Source organism: Chiloscyllium punctatum, chromosome 20, assembly GCF_047496795.1.
Source record: "Chiloscyllium punctatum isolate Juve2018m chromosome 20, sChiPun1.3, whole genome shotgun sequence".
Classification (NCBI taxonomy): domain Eukaryota; kingdom Metazoa; phylum Chordata; class Chondrichthyes; order Orectolobiformes; family Hemiscylliidae; genus Chiloscyllium; species Chiloscyllium punctatum.
In genome coordinates, this window is record NC_092758.1 from 87,436,440 (window position 1) to 87,455,279 (window position 18,840).

The 18,840-nt window shown below is 43.6% G+C and overlaps 1 protein-coding gene across 1 annotated transcript in view; it reads right to left on the reverse strand.

Annotated features, from left to right (window-relative positions):
• Positions 1-2,950, reverse strand: part of mchr2b (melanin concentrating hormone receptor 2b) — a 44,279-nt gene extending 41,329 nt beyond the window's left edge. The window contains exon 1 of the mRNA XM_072590211.1: positions 2,391-2,950. Coding sequence (XP_072446312.1) covers positions 2,391-2,788 — 398 coding nt within the window. The 5' untranslated portion in view covers positions 2,789-2,950. The remainder of the gene's footprint in view (positions 1-2,390) is intronic.
• Positions 2,951-18,840: the final 15,890 nt, after the last annotated feature.

The following is an 18,840-nucleotide window of genomic DNA, read 5'->3' on the forward strand; positions in this document are numbered from 1 at the left end:
TTCGTTATCTCATTTTCCAATCATCCTTTTACCAGCAAATATCTGCGTCCATCAATTTTTGAAAGTTCTTGCCTAATACCATCAAAATTGGCCTTCCACCGATTGAGAGCTTCGACTTGTGGGCAATTGTTGAAGCTTTTCACTGTATTTTACTGTGTTGTTCACAGCCCATTTATCTCCCCACCCTGGAGGCTTCCTGCCTCTATTCCTGACGAAGGGCCTTTGCCCAAAACATCGATTTTCCTGCTCTTCGGATGCTGCCTGACCTGCTGTGCTTTTCCAGCACCGCTCTGATCTAAACTCTGGTTCCAGCATCTGCGGTCCTCACTTTTTGCCCACTGTTAAATGCAGGTGACAATAAATAAATCCTTCATTTACTCATTCAGTGACACGGACTACCTGTTTCGGGGCCCACCCTTCACCTGCTTCTCTCAGCAGTACTGTGTTCCTGATCGTGTTTTCTACATTACAGACCCGGTGCTGAAAATATTCGCACAATTTCTCTGCGGAGAGAAATCTAGAGTTTACGTTTCAGGTCCAGTGACCCTTCCTCAGAACAGGACCTGAAACGTTCAACTCTGATTTCTCTCCACCGATGCTGCCAAACCTACTAAGCTTTGCCAGCAATTTATTTTTTCGTTTCTGATTTCTAGCATTCACAGTTCTTTCAGTTTTCACACCATTTGTTCCTGGTGAAAGAAAAATCTCTGATTACACAGATTCACAGCAGAGAGCGAATAAGCAATCTCTTTTATTCTCTGCTCCTCTGATTTCTGTTTTGTTTTTATCAACCTCATCCCAAAAGCATGGTTCCATGCAGATGTAGATGGCATTTAGTTAATTACTCAGAATAATACCTCTTCAAAATAAAACCAACAATGAATATCAATCTTCTCGGACTGTGGGGGGCCAGGGTATTGTTGGTAAATGATCAGTTCCAGTCTGTGCAGTTAATGTCAATTTCTTTTTGATTTGGAATAGTTGGAGTCATAGAGTCATAGAGATGTTCAGCACAGCAACAGACCCTTCGGTCCAACTTGTCCATGCCGACCAGATATCCCAACCCAATCTAGTCCCATTTGCCAGCACCTAGACCTTATCCCTCTAACCCTTTCCTATCCATATACCCATCCAGATGCCTTTTAAATGCTGTAATTGTACCAGCCTCCACCACTTCCTCTGGCAGCTCATTCCATACACACACCACCCTCTGTGTGAAAAAATAGTCCCTTAGGTCCCTTTTAAATCTTTTTTGTCCTACCTTAAACCTCTAGTTTTGGACTCCCCCACCCCAGGGGAAAAAAGACCATGGCTGTTCACCTATCCATTCACCCCCATAATTTTATAAACCTCTGTAAAGTCACTCCTCAGTGTTCAACGCTCCAGGGAAAACAACCCCAGTCTATTCAGCCTCTCCCTGTAGCTCAAATCCTCCAACCCCAGCAATGCCCTTGTAAATCTTTTCTGAACCCATTCAAGTTTCACAACATAGAGTCACACAGCATGGAAACAGATTAGATTAGATTTCCTACAGTGTAGAAACAGGCCCTTCAGCCCAACAAGTCCACACCAACCCTCCGAAGAGTAACCCACCCAGTTCCATTTTCCTCTGACTAATGCACCTAACGCTATGGGCAATTTAGCATGGCCAATTCACCTAACCTGCACATCTTTGGACTGTGGGAGGAAACAGGAGCACCCGGAGGAAACCCATGCAGACACGGGGAGAATGTGCAAACTCCACACAGACAGTTGCCCGAGGCTGGAATCGAACCTGGGACGCTGGTGCTGTGAGGCAGCAGTGCTAACCACTGAGCCACCACACTGCCTCCTCAGTCCAACCAGTCCATGCCGACCATAATCCCAAACTAACCCAGTCCCACCCGCTTGCTCCTGGTCCACACCCCTCCAAACCTTTCTTATTCATGTACTTATCCAAGTGTCTATTAACATTGTAATTGTACCCAGTTCCACCACTTCCTCGGGACGTTCATTCCACATCCTCTGTGTAAATAATTGCCCCTTGTCTTTTTTTAAAAATTCTCTCTCCTCTCACCTTAGAAATGTGCCCCCTTGTCTCGGAATCCCCCATCCTAGAGAAAAGACACCTCCCATTCCTCTCACTCCAGTATTAACTAAAGTAGGAGGTGGCCCCTTCCCAATCACCTCCAAGATAAAAACAAAACTTTCTCTCTAAACACTTTCTCTCCAAAAACTTTAGCAAACACTCAACAGTCTTGAAAGTTTTGTTTTTATCTTGGGGGGGAGGTGGGGGGGTGGATGGATGTGTGTGTGTGTGTTGGAGAAGGGGAGGATGAATTCTCATTGAAATGTCTCCTCCTTCACCCACCCCACCCCACACCTCCCCACCCTCTTTCCAATGCACTTACCTGTCCACACACAGCACGGTGACAATGCCCACTGTGGTGAATTGGTTGGTGACATCTAACACAGTTATGGCCTTGCACATGAACTGGCCGAACACCCAGTGCCGGTCCCTGACCAGCTGGTGGATGGTGAAAGGCATCCCCAGGAGGAACAGCAGGTCTGCAATGGCCAAGCTCAGCACGTAGATGTCTGAGACCCCTTTGGCTTTGCAAGCCAGCAGAGTGTAGATGACCAGGCAGTTCGCCCCGACCCCGACAATGCACAGGACCCCGTAGACCGAGGGTAAAATGTGCATCACGGTGTTCTTGTCTAGCAATTCGACATCCCCAGCTTCCGAGATATTCGCTGTGCCAAATCCTGCCGAGGCGTTGATGCCCCAGATCCCAGTCAAACTCTCCATATCCAGAGGGGAGGGGGGACTCCTGTTTGCAAACTGCACAGAGCTTCCCTGGAAAACTGTTCCCAGAGGGAATTCGATTTTGCAGGGATCGGCACTTGGTCAGCTACCTGCTTCCATCCTTGAGACCACTGCAGCTTTAGTTCACATTAATTCCTTCCCTGATGCACGGGCACGCTGCAGTGAAATCCCACTTGATCTCCTGGCTGAGTGCATCCTTATATATCCATCAGGGCTGCTGCTCCAGCCGTGCACTGGGGAGAGGGGGGCGGGCGGCAGCTGAGTTTGTGAAGTCAATGTTGAGCGATGATTCGCCTGAGGGAGGATTCTGAGTAACTGCTCTGCACAGTCCCTTCAAAACCTCAACTCTGGAAGTCAGACAGGAAAGGGAGGTGTTCAGGCTTGAACTGAAAGGGGGTGGGGGGGTGGGGGGAAGCAAAACATACTAATGACACACAGACATGCCAGAAAACATGCCAGGGACACATAGTACTCATATTGATTGTCATAGAGCTGTATATGCATGGTAGCAGACCCTTCGGTCCAACTCATCCATGCTGACCAGATATCCTAAATTAATTTAGTCCCATTTGTCAGCACTTGGTCCGTATCCCTCCAAACCCTTCCTATTCATATACCCATCCAGATGCCTTTTCAATGTTGTCATTGTACCTACCTCCTCCACTTCCTCTGGCAGTTCATTCCATACACGTACCACCCTCTGTGTGAAAATGTTACCCCTTTGGTCCCTTTTATATCTTTCCCCTTTCACTTAAACCTATGCCCTCTCGTTCTGGACTCCCCCACCTCAGGGAAACGGCCTTGTCCATTTACCCTATCCGTGCCCCTCATGATTTTGTAAACCTCTATAAGGTCACCCCTCAGCCTCTGACGCTTCGGGGAAAACAGCCCCAGCCTGTTCAGCCTCTCCCTGTAGCTCAAACCCTCCAGCCCTGGCAACATCCTCGTAAATCTTTTCAGAACCTTTTCAAGTTTCACAGCATCTTTCCGATAGGAGGGAGACCAGTACTGAACACAAAGTGGGGCCTTTTGAGGAACAGCTGATATTTACCAGGGGGTACCTCAGTGATCTGGGCAAAACTCCTCCCTATCCTGTTTTAATGGGGGCAAGGAGGGACTCCCTACTTTGCTGCTCTGTTCATTCCCAATAATATATTTGAACCTGTTTTCACTGTTGACATAATGCAAAAAATAAGTCCCCTGCAACAAAAAGATGTGCATTTATACAGTGCCCGTCACATCCCGGGACCATCCCAAAGTACCTCAGCACTGATTAAGCACCTTTGAAGTTTAGTCACTGTTGTAATGTCAGAAATGGAATTCCCAATTCTGCGGGTGTTTTGATGATAAACTGTCTGATTAGCACAGAAATCCTGAATTTGTGGTCTAGCCAGCTCAACTCCGCAGGGCCCAGGAATGGAATCACAATCTCTGCTATTCTATTACCATTGCTGGAACCCCCACTCACCACTCGCTGTCTCCAACCCTTCCCACATCCTTTGTGAGTCCAGATTGGATACTGTAGTCACGGTGGGATGGAATTGTTTATGTAAAGTTGAAGAAAATCTCTTTGCTTTTTTGCCTTTATTCCTAAATCCTATCAAAAACTCAGTTTTAAGTATTTTACAACCAGTGCTTAGTCTGACAATTACACACAACTTGGTTGCTCATATATGCAACCACTGGATTAGTGGTGCTGGAAGAGCACAGCAGTTCAGGCAGCATCCAACGAGCAGCGAAATCGCTGCTCGTTGGATGCTGCCTGAACTGCTGTGCTCTTCCAGCACCACTAATCCAGTATTTGATTTTCAGCATCTGCAGTCATTGTTTTTACCATATATACAACCAGTTGTGTTACTTTGAACCTGGTCTTATGCAATATCCAGACAGAAACAATATCCAAACAACTTGAACATCAAATTCTGCCTCACCCATATAAATACAGAATCATAATCCTGTGCATAGATGAGAATATGTTGAATTAACAGTATTCTATTGGAGCATGATCTCTGGTTTCACTTCCAAATTCGAAAATTGCAAAAAAAAGCCATCCAATAAGTATGACGTGGAGGGGCCAGTAAACCTGGTGTTGTGTGATTTTTAACTTCCAATAAATAAGCATTAACCAGCTCACCTGTAATAATGTGCTCATTCTATTCACCAAATGGACTCTGTTAACTCAACATCTCCACATCCAAACACTCTTTTATATGCCCAGCATAACGGAAGAGCAAAATATTGCAGCTGCTACAAATCTGAAACATAAACAGAAAAATTCAGAACTCCTTGTCAGATCAGGGAGTATCTGTGGAGGGGGAGATAGAGCTATGATCTGCATCCTCTTCCATCAGTCAGAAAAATACAGAAGCTTAAACCCACACACCAACAGATTCAAGAACAGCTTATTTCCTGCCAGGCTGCTAAACAGACCTCTCTAATTTCAAGTCTGATGTTAACCTTGCCCCTTGTTGTGCAGCCGTTACCCTGTGTGCCTCACTCTGTCTAAGCACCCTGTGATCTGTATGTCCTTGTTTGCTATGATCTGCCTGTAATGCTCACAAAACAAGCCTTCTCACTGTATGTAGTTACACATGACGACAATAAATCAAATCAAATCGGTTCCAGTGGACACAGGCCAGCAGGCATTTGCAGAATTTCCCATTGCTCTTGCCGTTTGCCTGTTTGCAGTCAGACCCCTAGTCAGTTTCTCATTCCCCAGCAGCAAGAAACCCGGAAGGCTGCTGCCTGAAATGTGGCTGGACTCAACGTTAAACAGGAATTTCCAAAACTAATTAAGGTCAGGAGGAAGCATAACTTGCGGATCAAAATAAAACGTCAAAGTAATAAATTGACAAAGGGTTTAAAAAATTAAAAAACATTAAAAAGGTCCAGGTTGCCGATCTAACTAATGAAACCTGTTTCTCCTTTTCAGTTCCTGATAGCTGGATAGATGGCGACAACATCTCAATTCCTGGTCACCACGGAACAGGGAGGTGATGAGGATCAAGCACAGGAGTTGATTTGAACTAACAGCAATCTTGCACACTCTGAACTGGCTGGATTGGGCTTCTTCCCAAATGGGGGCTAGAAGCAGATTACCTAAGTTTTCCTCCTGTCCTGGTCCACTGAAAGGTCAGGTTTATGGAGACAGGAGGGAAGGGGGAGTTTGTGTGTTACACACATTCAACTCCTTCAAATTCTCTCTTGCACACACTCTGTGTAACATGCACACAGCTCCAGGGATCATCAGTGAGACCCTTGCTTTCCCTACTTATATATTAATGACCTAGATCTTGGTGTGCAAATGACAATTGCAAAGTTTGCAGATGACAATTAAAATTGGGCGTGAAGTTGCAAGGAGGACAATGTAGAACTGCAAAAGGACATTGACAATTGGTGGAATGGGTGGATAGGTGACAAATTAAGTTCATATGGATAAATATGAGGTGATACATTTTGGTACAAAGGTGACATTAAAATGTAAAGGGGATGACTCTGAAGGGTTTGCAGGAGCAATGTGATCCATGTGCGTATGTGCAGAAGCCATTAAAGGTATCAGGACAAGTAGACAGACCTGCCAATAAAGCATATAGTATTCTGGCTTTCATTAATGGAAACATAGATTACAAGAGCAGGATGTACAAAGTTAAAAATCACACAACACCAGGTTATTGTCCAACAGGTTTAATTGGAAGCACACTAGCTTTCGGAGCGTCGTTCCTTCATCAGGTGATAGTGGAGGGCTCGATCGTAACACAGAATTTATAGCAAAAATTTGCAGTGTGATGTAACTGAAATTATACATTGAAATTTCAGTTACATCACGCTGCAAATTTTAACTATAAATTCTGTGTTACGATCAAGCACTCCATAATCACCTGATGAAGGAGCGTCGCTCTGAAAGCTAGGGTGCTTCCAATTAAACCTGTTGGACTATAACCTGGTGTTGTGTGATTTTTAACTTTGTACACCCCAGTCCAACACCAGCATCTCCAAATCAAGAGCAGGATGGTTATGCTGAACTTGTATACGACACTAATTAGACCTCAGCTGGAATGTTGTGCACAGTTCTGAGCCTCACACTGTAAGAAGGATGTGACCCCATTGGAGAGAGTATACAAAATGTTTATGATGATGTTTCCAGGGATGAGAAACTTCAGTTTTGAGGATGGGTTGATAAAGTTAGTACTGCCTTACAGGGAGAGCAGAAAGCTAAGAGAAGGTTTTATAGAAATTTTCAAAATCACGAGGAGTCTGGATAGAAACTGCTCCCACTTGTAAAATGATCGAAAACCTGGGGAGACAGATTTAAGGTGTTTTTGAAAAGAAACAAATGCAACATGAGAAAAAAAAACAGCTTGTGACGCAGTGAGTAGTTAAGATCTGGAATGCGCTGTCTGAAAGTATAGTGGAGGCATGTTCAATTGAAGCACTCCAGAGGACATTGGAAGATTATTGAAGTTAAAACAATCTGTGGGCTTACAGAGAAAGGATAGGAGATTGACAATAAGTCCAAATCTCAGGGAGCTAATGCAAACATAATGGGTGACAAGGTCTCCTTCTACACCAGAACAACACTCTGATTCTATGATTCAATATTGGATACATTGCCTCACTTGCTGTCTCTCACACACACTTTCTCACACAGCCTGACTTTGTCTCTCACACACACTCTCACAGACTCTCACTATCTCTCTCACCTTTTGCAGATTTAATGATGAAGCCCACACGCTTCAAGTTTCTTTTCCCAACTCTGTCGCCTCATCGTTCCTAATATCCCAATGGAACTACAATGCTCATTTACGAAACATTTAATATCCTTTCTATGTGAGTATGCTTCAAAGCTGCACCATAATCTTAAACATAATCTAATCATGATCCTGTGGGATTCCAATATCTTTTCATGTCTTTTGTATTGTGAACAACAAGGATTCATGACACTAAGTACTTGTAGAACATTTTTTTAAGAATCTGTAGATTTGTGAAATATAATTTATCTGCTCAGGTCTTTTCTCCATTCTCACTGCACATCTTGTTTTTATCACTACAGTGATAGGAAGCAGGCCATTCAGCCCATCGAGTCCACATCAATCTTCCAAAGACCATGCCCCTGAGACCCACCTTATCCCTGGAGCCCTGCATTTCCCATGTCTAATCCACCTACGCTGCTCATTATGGGCAATTTAGCATGGTCAATCCACCTAACCTGCACATTTCACAATGCACCTTTTCAATCTCCAACCTGCTATAGTTTTTCACAGCTGGCACCCACAGCTTGACTCAATCATCGTCCAGTCTGGGATGTTTGGATACTCATGTCACCATGGAGAAGGCCAAGATGGCTGACTGGATGGATAGGTGATGCTTTCTCTCAGCCTCCAACCCTGGCAACACCCTTGTCTTCTAGTTAACAAGGTATAATCAATTGTAAGTTAGTAACTAGTTAGAGGTTGTGACAGAGAGTTTGAGGAGATTCACTTCTTCAAGACTCTTAGCTTTTGTGGTTATGTGTCAGATGACATCATCCTGATGGGTGATGCTGATGTCACTCCTCAGTATTAACCCTTTCCGATCCTGTAGACCATCTCCTCCTAAGATATTTTTCTCATTCTTATTATTGATGTTGCACATTTGTGCATTTAATTACATGCACCACTCACTTGTCTCCCCCTTTACAAATAAATCTGGAGGTTTCATTATTCTCTTCAGATGTGGAGATAGGGAGTTTGTTGGGGAGAATACTGTTGACTTCAATTCTTTTCCTGACTGTTGTAGACTTAGATTTAGATTACTTACAGTGTGAAAACAGACTCTTCGGCCCAACAAGTCCACACCAACTCTCCGAAGAGCAACCCACCCATACCCACCCTCCTACATTTAACCCTTCACCTAACACTATGGGCAATTTACACTACAGACTGTGTGAGGTCAGTTTGAACCCTGTGCATTATCACATTCATCACTTGATCAATGGTGGACATTTGACTCATCACGAGATGATGTACCTGTTGTTTATTCATATGACCCCTTTAGCAGTCTGAACTGTACCTGATCTCTGCAGGCCTGCAGCTTCTTGGATGACTGGATATTATCTGCTCAGATCTTCGGCCCTTACCTGTTTCCCCTGTTCTAGGTGTGACAACTCTCTCACCTGATAGTGTCTATTGTGTGTAAGGTGTTAGTTAGAGGATCATTCTTTATTAAATACATCCTGCAATTCTTCTGGACATAACTGCGGTGTCAATCTCTTTTGGAGGATGATAAGCTCAGTCTTCAGCCTCCAGCTCATCAGCAATTCTGATGCTGCTGAAGCATATCAGAGTTGAGTGGAGTTAATCTTTAATTTATCAGTGTTATATCAAAGTCAATATTTATATTCAAGAGCAACTTAACTCGGCTGTCCTCATGCTTGGCTTGCCATTTGACTATAGGTATCACAGTCAGCTTGTGACATGCTCAGTTCCAGAAATAGCTGAAGCACTAATTAGCAAACCGTGGCCCATTGTCCAGAAATGTCCACACCAGGAACCCCTGCATTGCAAACATCCCATGGAAGACATTGGTAACTATTTTTGAGAAGATTTATAGCTCAATTTGATGAGAAGTGTGTAAGTTAGCTCACCGAGCTGCAAGGTTTGTTTTCAGATGTTTCGTCACCATACTGGGTAACATCATCACTGGGAGTCTCCAGTGAAGTGCTGATGGTATGTCCCACCTCTCTATTTATAGGGTTTGGTTTCTTAAAGTGGGTGATGTCATTTACGGTTCTTTTTTCAAGGTGAGGTAGGTGGGATCTAAATCGATGTGTTTATTGATGGAGTTCTGGTTAGAATGCCATGCCTTTAAGAATTCTCATGTGTGTCTTTGTTTCACCTGACCTCAGATGTGTGTGTGTTGTCCCAGTCAAAGTGTCTGCATGTATCAAAACTAGTGATAGTGGGTCATGTCTTTTGGTGGCCAGTATGTATCCTGGGGGCAGGTTTCCTACCTGTTTGCCCGATGTAGTGTTTTTGTACAGTTCTTGCATGGTGTCTTGTAAATGACGTTGGTAACTGCATCCATAATCAGGGTGTAGTTGGCCTATTCCAACTTCTTGGCCTATTCCATTGGCAAGAACAGTCAACGATAAAGGGGTGAACCACACCATCAATACAATTGAACCTGTGCCCACATGTTTCCATTTGCTGTTAGTAAATATAATGGATATCAATAGTTCTCATTGCTCTGGTCATGGATGGTATAGATGCAGCAATCAACGATGAGATCCACACGTACAAATATTTGAGTTAAGAGCAGGTGTAGACCATTCAACCCCTCAAGTCTTCTCCACCATTTAATAGCATCATAGCCAATCCATTTGCATGTTGAATTCCATATCGACCTCTCTCAGATAACTTTGCCATTCACTAATCTACCTACTTCCTTCTCAAAATTACTCAAAGATCCAGCCTCCACTGCCTTTCTGTTTGCAGGGAATTCTAAAGTGGCACAACCATCTGAGAGAGAAAAGCATTCTCCGCATCTCTGACTGAAAAGGGTGACCCATATACTGTTATTAATTCATGTGTTTCCCATGTTTTATTAAAAAAATTGCTCCTCAGTGGACTGAGGTGCTCATGGATAGTCATGGCGTGCTCAAGAGCCACTTGAAAGACTCCGAGAACTTAAGACCTAAACTTTCGATTGATGTTGTGAAACTGAATCTTTGCTTCCTGGCTAATTAAGTTCCAGGGCAGGCTAAGAAACTTGCACCCAACTTTTCAGCTGTGTATATTTAAGATGGATAGATTCTTGATCAGTCATCGAATCAAGGTTACTGAGAAAATGCAGGATAGTGGATGTGAGGGATGTCAGATCAGCCATGATCCTACTGAATGGTGGAGCAGGTTCAAGGGGCTGAATGGCCTATTCCTGTTCCTGTTTCATATGGTCTTATAACAAATTATATTTATAACTTTTGTCAGCTCTGATGGAAGTTCACAAACATTAAATATTAACTCTATTTCACTCCCCACAGAGCCTATGGTGTATTTCCAGCATTTCATGTTTTGATACTTAAAATAAGCTCATTTTAACTGATGACACAGTTTGCCTATTAAGGAAAAAAGTCAGCGTTACCAGTCGTCACAATTCATAATCAAATGATATTACATGGAAGAAAGATTAACCTGATAATTGAAGAGGAAGACCTGCAGATTATTTTCAGGGCAGATGCAGAGGTTGATTTAACTGGGGCAGCTGGTTTGCAATTCAAACTGATGTCAACGCAAGGGTACAATTCCTACACCATCTGCGATTACCATGGAATATTGTCCTCCTCAGCCTCCCCCAATCACCTCAGTCACGATGCCCCTCAGATTACCACCAGTCATCTCTCTGTCTAATGTGAGAACAGCCTTATGGTCTGGTAAAACTATGGCAACTTCACCCTCATTCTCAGCGTTAAAATGCCTGAGTGAAAACCTTGCATTGCCCTCTGATTCAGCAATCAGCAATCTTAAGCGGTCTAACAGCTAGCCCTGGAACATGATAAACTGTCAGTAATTCAGATGTTGCACTATGAATCAAATTAACAGATGATTCAAATAAACCACACTAAAGAGCTTTAAGTGTTCCACATGTTCATCAAAAGCTCAATGGATTATTTCAGTCAGATGAACTTTGAATGCCTCTTTATTAAATTTACACACCATAATTCATTGGATACATATCCAGTGGAAAGCTCTCTGCTCTGCTCACATGTTGAATTTTACCAGATCCAATATTTTATTTCTTACCCAACGGTAATGTAATTATATTTTATATTCAATTCAAATTTTATATTTTATGCCTTATATTTAAATATATAATGCAAACTCCTACCTATTACTTTATTTTTTTCTGATATTCTATGAAGTAATACTTAACTTTTTAAATTCTTATTTCTCTTACCACGTAGTACCTCAGTTTATTTTTGTGCCTAAGTACCAGGGTGCCTAAGATAGCACTGTGTGAGGCGACATTATACAATTCTCACTGTACTCCTGTACGTCTGCACTTGAGTACACATAACAATGAAAATCTAAAATCCAAAAAAATCTAAAATCTATATCATAATAACTGAGACCATCCCATTCCCCTTCTTAATTATTTGGTGTACTTACCTACTAACTTCTTTAGACATTCATTAGAACACTTGATATCTCTGTACCTCAGAATTCTGCAGTCATTCTCCACTGAAGTAATACACAGTTAAAAATCACACAACACCAGGTTATAGTCCGACAGGTTTAATTGGAAGCACACTAGCTTTCGGAGCGACGCTCCTTCATCAGGTGATCAGGACAATCACCTAATGAAGGAGCATTGCTCCGAAAGCTAGTGTGCTTCCAATTAAACCTGCCGGACTATAACCTGGTGTTGTGTGATTTTTAACTTTGTACACCCCAGTCCAACACCAGGCATCTCCGAATCAGAAGTAATACACTGTTTCATTCATTCTTTCTGTCAAAATGAACCATGTTTCCACACTATCCGCATTCTGTAATGAATTGGAGATGCCGGTGTTGGACTGGGGTGTACAAAGTTAAAAATCACACAACACCAGGTTATAGTCCAACAGGTTTAATTGGAAGCACTAGCTTTCGGAGCGACGCTCCTTCATCGGGTAGTGACTACCACCTGATGATGGAGCATTGCTCCGAAAGCTAGTGTGCTTCCAATTAACTTGTTGGACTATAACCTGGTGTTGTGTGATTTTTAACCTCATTCTGCAAGATTGTTTACCCACTCACTTAAACCTGTCTTTAACCGTCTGCAGCTGAAAAAGGTGTTGCTGGAAAAGCGCAGCAGGTCAGGCGGCATCCAAGGGCTTATGCCCGAAACGTCGATTCTCCTGCTCCTCGGATGCTGCCTGACCTGCTGTGCTTTTCCAGCAACACACGCTCGACTCTGGTCTCCAGCATCTGCAGTCCTCACTTTCGCCTAGTTGATTTTAACCATCTGCAAACCCTTTACGTCTTCCTCACAAAATACTCTCTAACCTATCTTTGTATCATTTACAACTTTAGCAAGCACGGCTTTGCTCCCCTCATCGATGTAAATTGTAAAAGGTTGAGACCCTTGAAGACTTCCTTTCACTGATTAGCTTCAAGTTGCATGAATATGCCTCTTTTGGATAATATAGCCGACCTCTCATCAACTGAATTGGGTAAGGTTAACTCAAATTTGAATAGCGCCATTTGGCCTGGCTACAGTAACCACATCCAAGTAATAGTTTGTTGGTTTCCTGTCTTGGACAATGATGACCGTTCTTGTCAATTCTGCAAGTTGCTTCTCAACACACTTTCCTAAAGGATGGCGAATCGTCCTGGATGCATTGTCGCATGCAGGTTTGTCAACTTTTTTCAGTGCAACATGTATTTGATATTCAACTTTCCTACCTTTTTACATCAATTAGTCTATTCCTTCTCAAAAGAGCTTGTTAACATCTTCCATTTAAACACCATCTTAATAAGATGGAGGTCAAGGTATGTCTTCCTACTGAAGAGTGAGAATTTGTCTGTAATGGTACACTTTTAACTTTATTTTTTATTTTTCTAATTTATACCAAAGATTTTGTACCTAGGTATCTTTGCATCTAAGATGGTGCCAGAAATGTTGGGAGCTGGTACGCAGAAGGTTCCTGAGACAGGAAGGGTCAGGCCAACGGATTTGAAATGGGGAAATGAGTCCATATGGGACCTCACCAACTCTTACAGAAAGCTTTCTATCTGGGTACATCGCAGCTTGGTACAGTAACTGCTCTGCCCAGGACTGTAAGAAACAACAGAGAGTGGTGAACACAGCCCAGTCTGTCACACAAACCCAACCTTCCATCCACTGACTCCATCTAGACTTCTCACTGCCTTGGGAAGGCAGTCAACATCATAAAAGATCCCTTCCACCAAAGTTGTAATTTTTTTTTAAAGATTCCCTACAAGGCCCTTCAGCCCAACAAGTCCACACCAACCCTCTGAAGAGTAACCCACCCAGACACATTCCCTTACCCTACTACTTTACATTTACCCCTGACTAATGCACTTAACCTGCACATCCCTGGGCACAATGGGCAATTTAGCACGGCCAATTCACCCTAACCTGTACATATTTAGATTGTGGGAGGCAACCAGAGCACCTGCAGGAAACCCGCGCAGACAGAGGGAGAATGTGCAAACTCCACCCAGACAGTCGCCTGGGACTGGAATCAAACCCAGGGCCCTGGCACTGAGGCAGCAGTGCTAACCACTGAGCCACCGTTCCACTCCCTCTTTTCCAACCTCTTCCACCAGGTAAAAGATACAGAAGCTTAAACACACATACAAACCGTTTCAAGAACACCTTCTTCCCCGCTGTTATTAGACTTCTGAATAGACCCCTCAAATTTCAAATCTAATATTGATCTCACTCTCTGTGCACCTTTTTGCAATCATAACATCCCATTCCTTGCTCTGTTCTATCACTGTATGATCTTTGTATGGTACGATCTGCCTGTACTGCATGGTACCTAGGTACATGTGACAATAATAAATCAAATCAAAACATTTCATGGCAGTCTGAGTGTTAGGGATCCGGACAGCCTAAATGTGGTTAGGGACAGGGAGCGAGATTAGCTGGGTTGCTTTTGCAGAGACTCAGCACAGGCCAAACAGAGCCAGGGCTGTAGCAATTCTTTGAGTCATTCAGTCTGGAATGGTCACATGAATGTGAGATGTGAGATTTACTTGATGGAACAGCTCCCATGTAAGTGTTGGTGGAATGAATATGGCACAGAGCAGATGGTAAAGAGCTTACAAAAACAATGCTGGTAATCAACGTGATGCAGAAGTAGTTACCCAGAGCGTGGCAGCATGGAGTGAAGCTATTGTATACCTGTTGATGGCTGAGCATTTTCTAAGGATTGATTCTGTGTAGTTTTCAAAGTGGGAATCTAATGTTAGAGAAACATACTAATTGCAAATCGAAGGCAATTGCAATAGCATTTCAGGGTATTGTGAGTTTTGTCGTGAACATGTCAGTAGATTTGAATAGATGCAGGTTTTAAGGAAATATGGGCAGTTGGAACTGTAGAAGTTAACAGAGTCATGTAATGGAGGAAATCTGACCCCATAACAGTCAGGAGAAAGTGAGGACTGCAGATGCTGGAGAAGGGCTTATGCCTGAAACGTCGATTCTCCTGTTCCTTTGATGTTGCCTGATCTGTTGCGCTTTTCCAGCAACACATTTTTAAGCCCATAACAGTCAGGTCAATTTTGTTCAAATCACTTCACTCATTGGAAATGCAGCAAAGCTAACAGACACACAGCTAAGACTAAAGTAATAACAAGTGGGAAAGATAATTCCAGTCCTCTGTTTATAAAGTACACACAATCTCAAACATGCTTACAGAAGGAAATCCTGACCAAAGTGATTTTTCACACCCTAAAGTCAGACACAACCCAATTTGTCACCAGTTCCACTTTTGAACAGGTTTTTGAACAGGCTTTGCCAATGGAAGTTTAGTCAGGGGCAAAAATTACCCTTAACAACTGAGGCATGAGGGCTGAGGTCGGCAGGTACAATAGAGGCAGGTTTGACTGAGCTTAAAAAAATAAAGTTTACATCCATCTGCAGATGACACCAAGATTGGTGGCATACTTGACAGTGAAGAAGTTTACTAAGATTGCAAAGAGATCTTGACCAATTGGATCAATGGATTGAGGATTGGCAGGTGGAGTTTAATTTGAATAAAGGCAAGGTATTACATCTTGGTAAAATAAACAAAGGCAGGACTTATACAGTTAAATTAGGGCCTTGTGTGGTGTTGTAGACCTAGGGGTGCAGATATATAATACTTTGAAGTTTGTGTCACATATGGCCAGGGTGGTTAAGAAGGCATTTAGCACACATGCCTTCATTGCTCAGACCTTTGAGTGTAGGAGTTGAAAAGTCATGTTGCGCTTGTACATGGTGAGGCCTCTTCTGGAATATTGTGTCCAGTTTGGGTCGGAAGGACAACCTTTTTATACAGATAGTGGTTTGTGTGTGGAACGAACTTCCAGAGTAAGGGGTGGATGTGGGTACAGTTACAATGCTTAAAAGGCATTTGGATAAGTACAGAAGCAGGAAAGGTTTGGAGGGATATGGGCCAGGAGCAGGCAGCTGGGGCTGGTTTAGTTTGGGGTTATGTTAGTATGGACCAAAGGGTCTGTTTCCATGCTGTATGGCTCTGACTCTAAAGTAGAATCTCTACAATAGTGAAGCAGGCCATTCAGCCCATCAAGTCCACACAACCCTCCAAAGAGCAGCCCACCCAGACCTACCCCATAACTGAATGGTCGGTTTCCAAACTGTCTGACCCCATGATGCCAAAGTCACTGTTGAAAGGGAGCTAGTTGAGATATTTAAAACAAAACCAGAAAGTACTAGAGAAACTCAACAGGTCTGGTAGCATCTGTAGAGGGAAAAAAAATAACATTTTGCATCCACCAAGCCTTGGCTTTCTGTTTTTGTTTCAGATCGTGAGCTCTTTGTTGTATCTTAGCTGTTGTTTGCAACCATTATATGGAGGTGCCGGTGTTGGACTGGGGTGGACAAGGTCAAAAGTCACAAAACACCGGGTTGTAGTCCAACAGGTTTAATTGAAATCACAAGCTTTCGGAGTGCTGGCCCTTCATCAGGTGACTTCACCTGCTGACTTCTCCTTGTGATTTCAAATAAACCTGTTGGACTATAACCTGGTGTCATGTGAACTTTGACCATTATTTAGTTGAGATACCCTGTTGGATTAAACTTTGATGAGAAAACCAAGCTATGTTTAAAATCGATAATTCACCAAGATCAGTTGGGATGGATCTGAGGATGCAGAGGGGGAGTATTGGTGAGACTTGTTGGAACATTGGCCGTATAATTCCATTACTGCTTTGATATGAGACTGGAGCCGAAGGACTTCAGTTACATGGACAGATTGGAAAAGTGGAATTGTCAGAGAGATGAGAAGGTTGAGAGGAGATTTGATGCATTAGGAGTCTCAACAGATCAGATAGAGAGATGGACTGTACCCATTGATGTAAGGGTCAAGAACCAGAACACACTGGTTTAATTTGGGATTGTGGTCGGCACAGACAGGTTGGACCAAAGGGTCTGTTTCCATGCTCTATGACTGATGAAGGAAACATTGGCAACAAGAGGAAGGTTGTTTTCCATCGCAAAGAGATAGGGTGTGCAATATGGGCAACAAGAGTGTGACGGAGATGCGTGCAATTGGGGTTTCATTTACAAGGCCACTGGGAAAGGGTGGTGGAATGGGACTGGCTGGGTGTTCATGCAACAGGCCAGCACAAACGCAGATGAATCCTGATCTGTAAACCATTCAACAATTCATTGACTATGGAATTGCTAAAACAATTCTCAAGATGAAAACTACTTGATGGAACAACGTAAGAGATGGTGGAATGAATATGGCCTAAAATGAGATGAGGGCTTAAATAATATAGTGCTGGCAATCAGGAGAAAGTGAGGGATGCAGAAGCGGGAGATCAGCGTCGAAAGTGTGATGCTGGAAAAGCACAGCCGGTCAGGTAGCATCCGAGGAGCAGGAGAATCGACTGTTCAGGCATAAGCCCTTCATGAGAAATGAGGCTTGTGGGCCAAGGGGGCTGAGAGATAAATGGGAGGGGGATGGGGCTGGGGTGGAGGTAGCTGGGAATACGATAGGTAGATAAAGGTGGGGGTGATGGTGATAGGTCGGAGGTGAGGGTGGAGTCGATAGGTGGGAAGGAAGATGGACAGATAGGACTGTTCGAGGGGGCTGTGCTAAGTTGGAAGGTTAGGAATGGGATAAGGTGGGGGGAGGGGAAATGGGGAAACAGGTGAAATCAGAGAATTGCAGAAGTAGTCGTCCATAGCACAGTACCCAAGGTGAAAGTATTGTTGCCCTGTAATCGACTCAGCTTTCTCTGAATATTTATTCAGTGTCACTTTGAGAATGGGTGTCTAAAGGTATGGAAATATTCTAATTTCAAAGCAAAGACAACTGTGTTAGCTCTGCAGGACACTGTGAACCTTGTGTTGAACATGCCAGTCAAATACAATGGAAAGACAGCAGGAATGCTGCAATCCCAGGGGCACCCAAAAGTGGCACTCAGTTCGAGCTAAAAGAAAAGGCACAAATGTCAATAGTTCAGTTTGGTCTGTACATTTGGACGGTGCTTTTTTGTTGTCTTTGATTTGATAGTTTTGCCACCTTGCCCTCCTCCCATGATGCTCACTGGTATCATGTTGTTCTCCCGTGAGAGTCAGGTTTGGAGAATGCAGCAGACCAGGGTGGAATTGGAGATCCAGTGATCCCTGGACAGCTCCCTGTAAATCTGTCCATAAGACCATAAGACACAGGAGCAGAAATTAGGCCATTCAGCCCAACGAATCTGCTCCGCCATTCAATCATAGCTGGTGAGTTTCTCAACCACCCTTCTGTTCTGGTGGTAGAACTTTCTATCCTCTGATGGCCTGCTCCAGGACATTCTTTGAGACAACATGACCCTCATTGGCAAGGTCACTCATGGTCAAGTAGGAAAGAGCAGCCATGTGTCAGATGTAGAGCAGACAGCACACGCCATCTTTTAGCCAACTGCCTATTCATCTTTTTGGGTGATTGATTGCAGGATAGGACCATCATGGCTCCTGCCTTGGTAGTGGATGTTCACCAACATGATGCCCTCTGGACAGTCTCATGCCAACTGGATGCTAATAGATCCCCAGCCCTTGCTGTTGGAGTACACCTCCCTATTAGTACATCGCCCAAGGCTTCGTCCATTACTGGAAGCAACCAGTCTACTTCCTCACTCCCCTCTTATTGGAGGGCAGTCAGGAAAGCCCTTGCTGCACAGACTCTCCCTGAGGCGGAAAAGCAATTGGTTGGCAATGCCATCTGACAGCATGCACTTCTGTGGAGGCAGAGAGCGACACGGAGCCTCACAACCACTGACAGTGCCCTCTTTGCCATAGCTTTAAACTGAGGGGTGATAGATATAGGACAG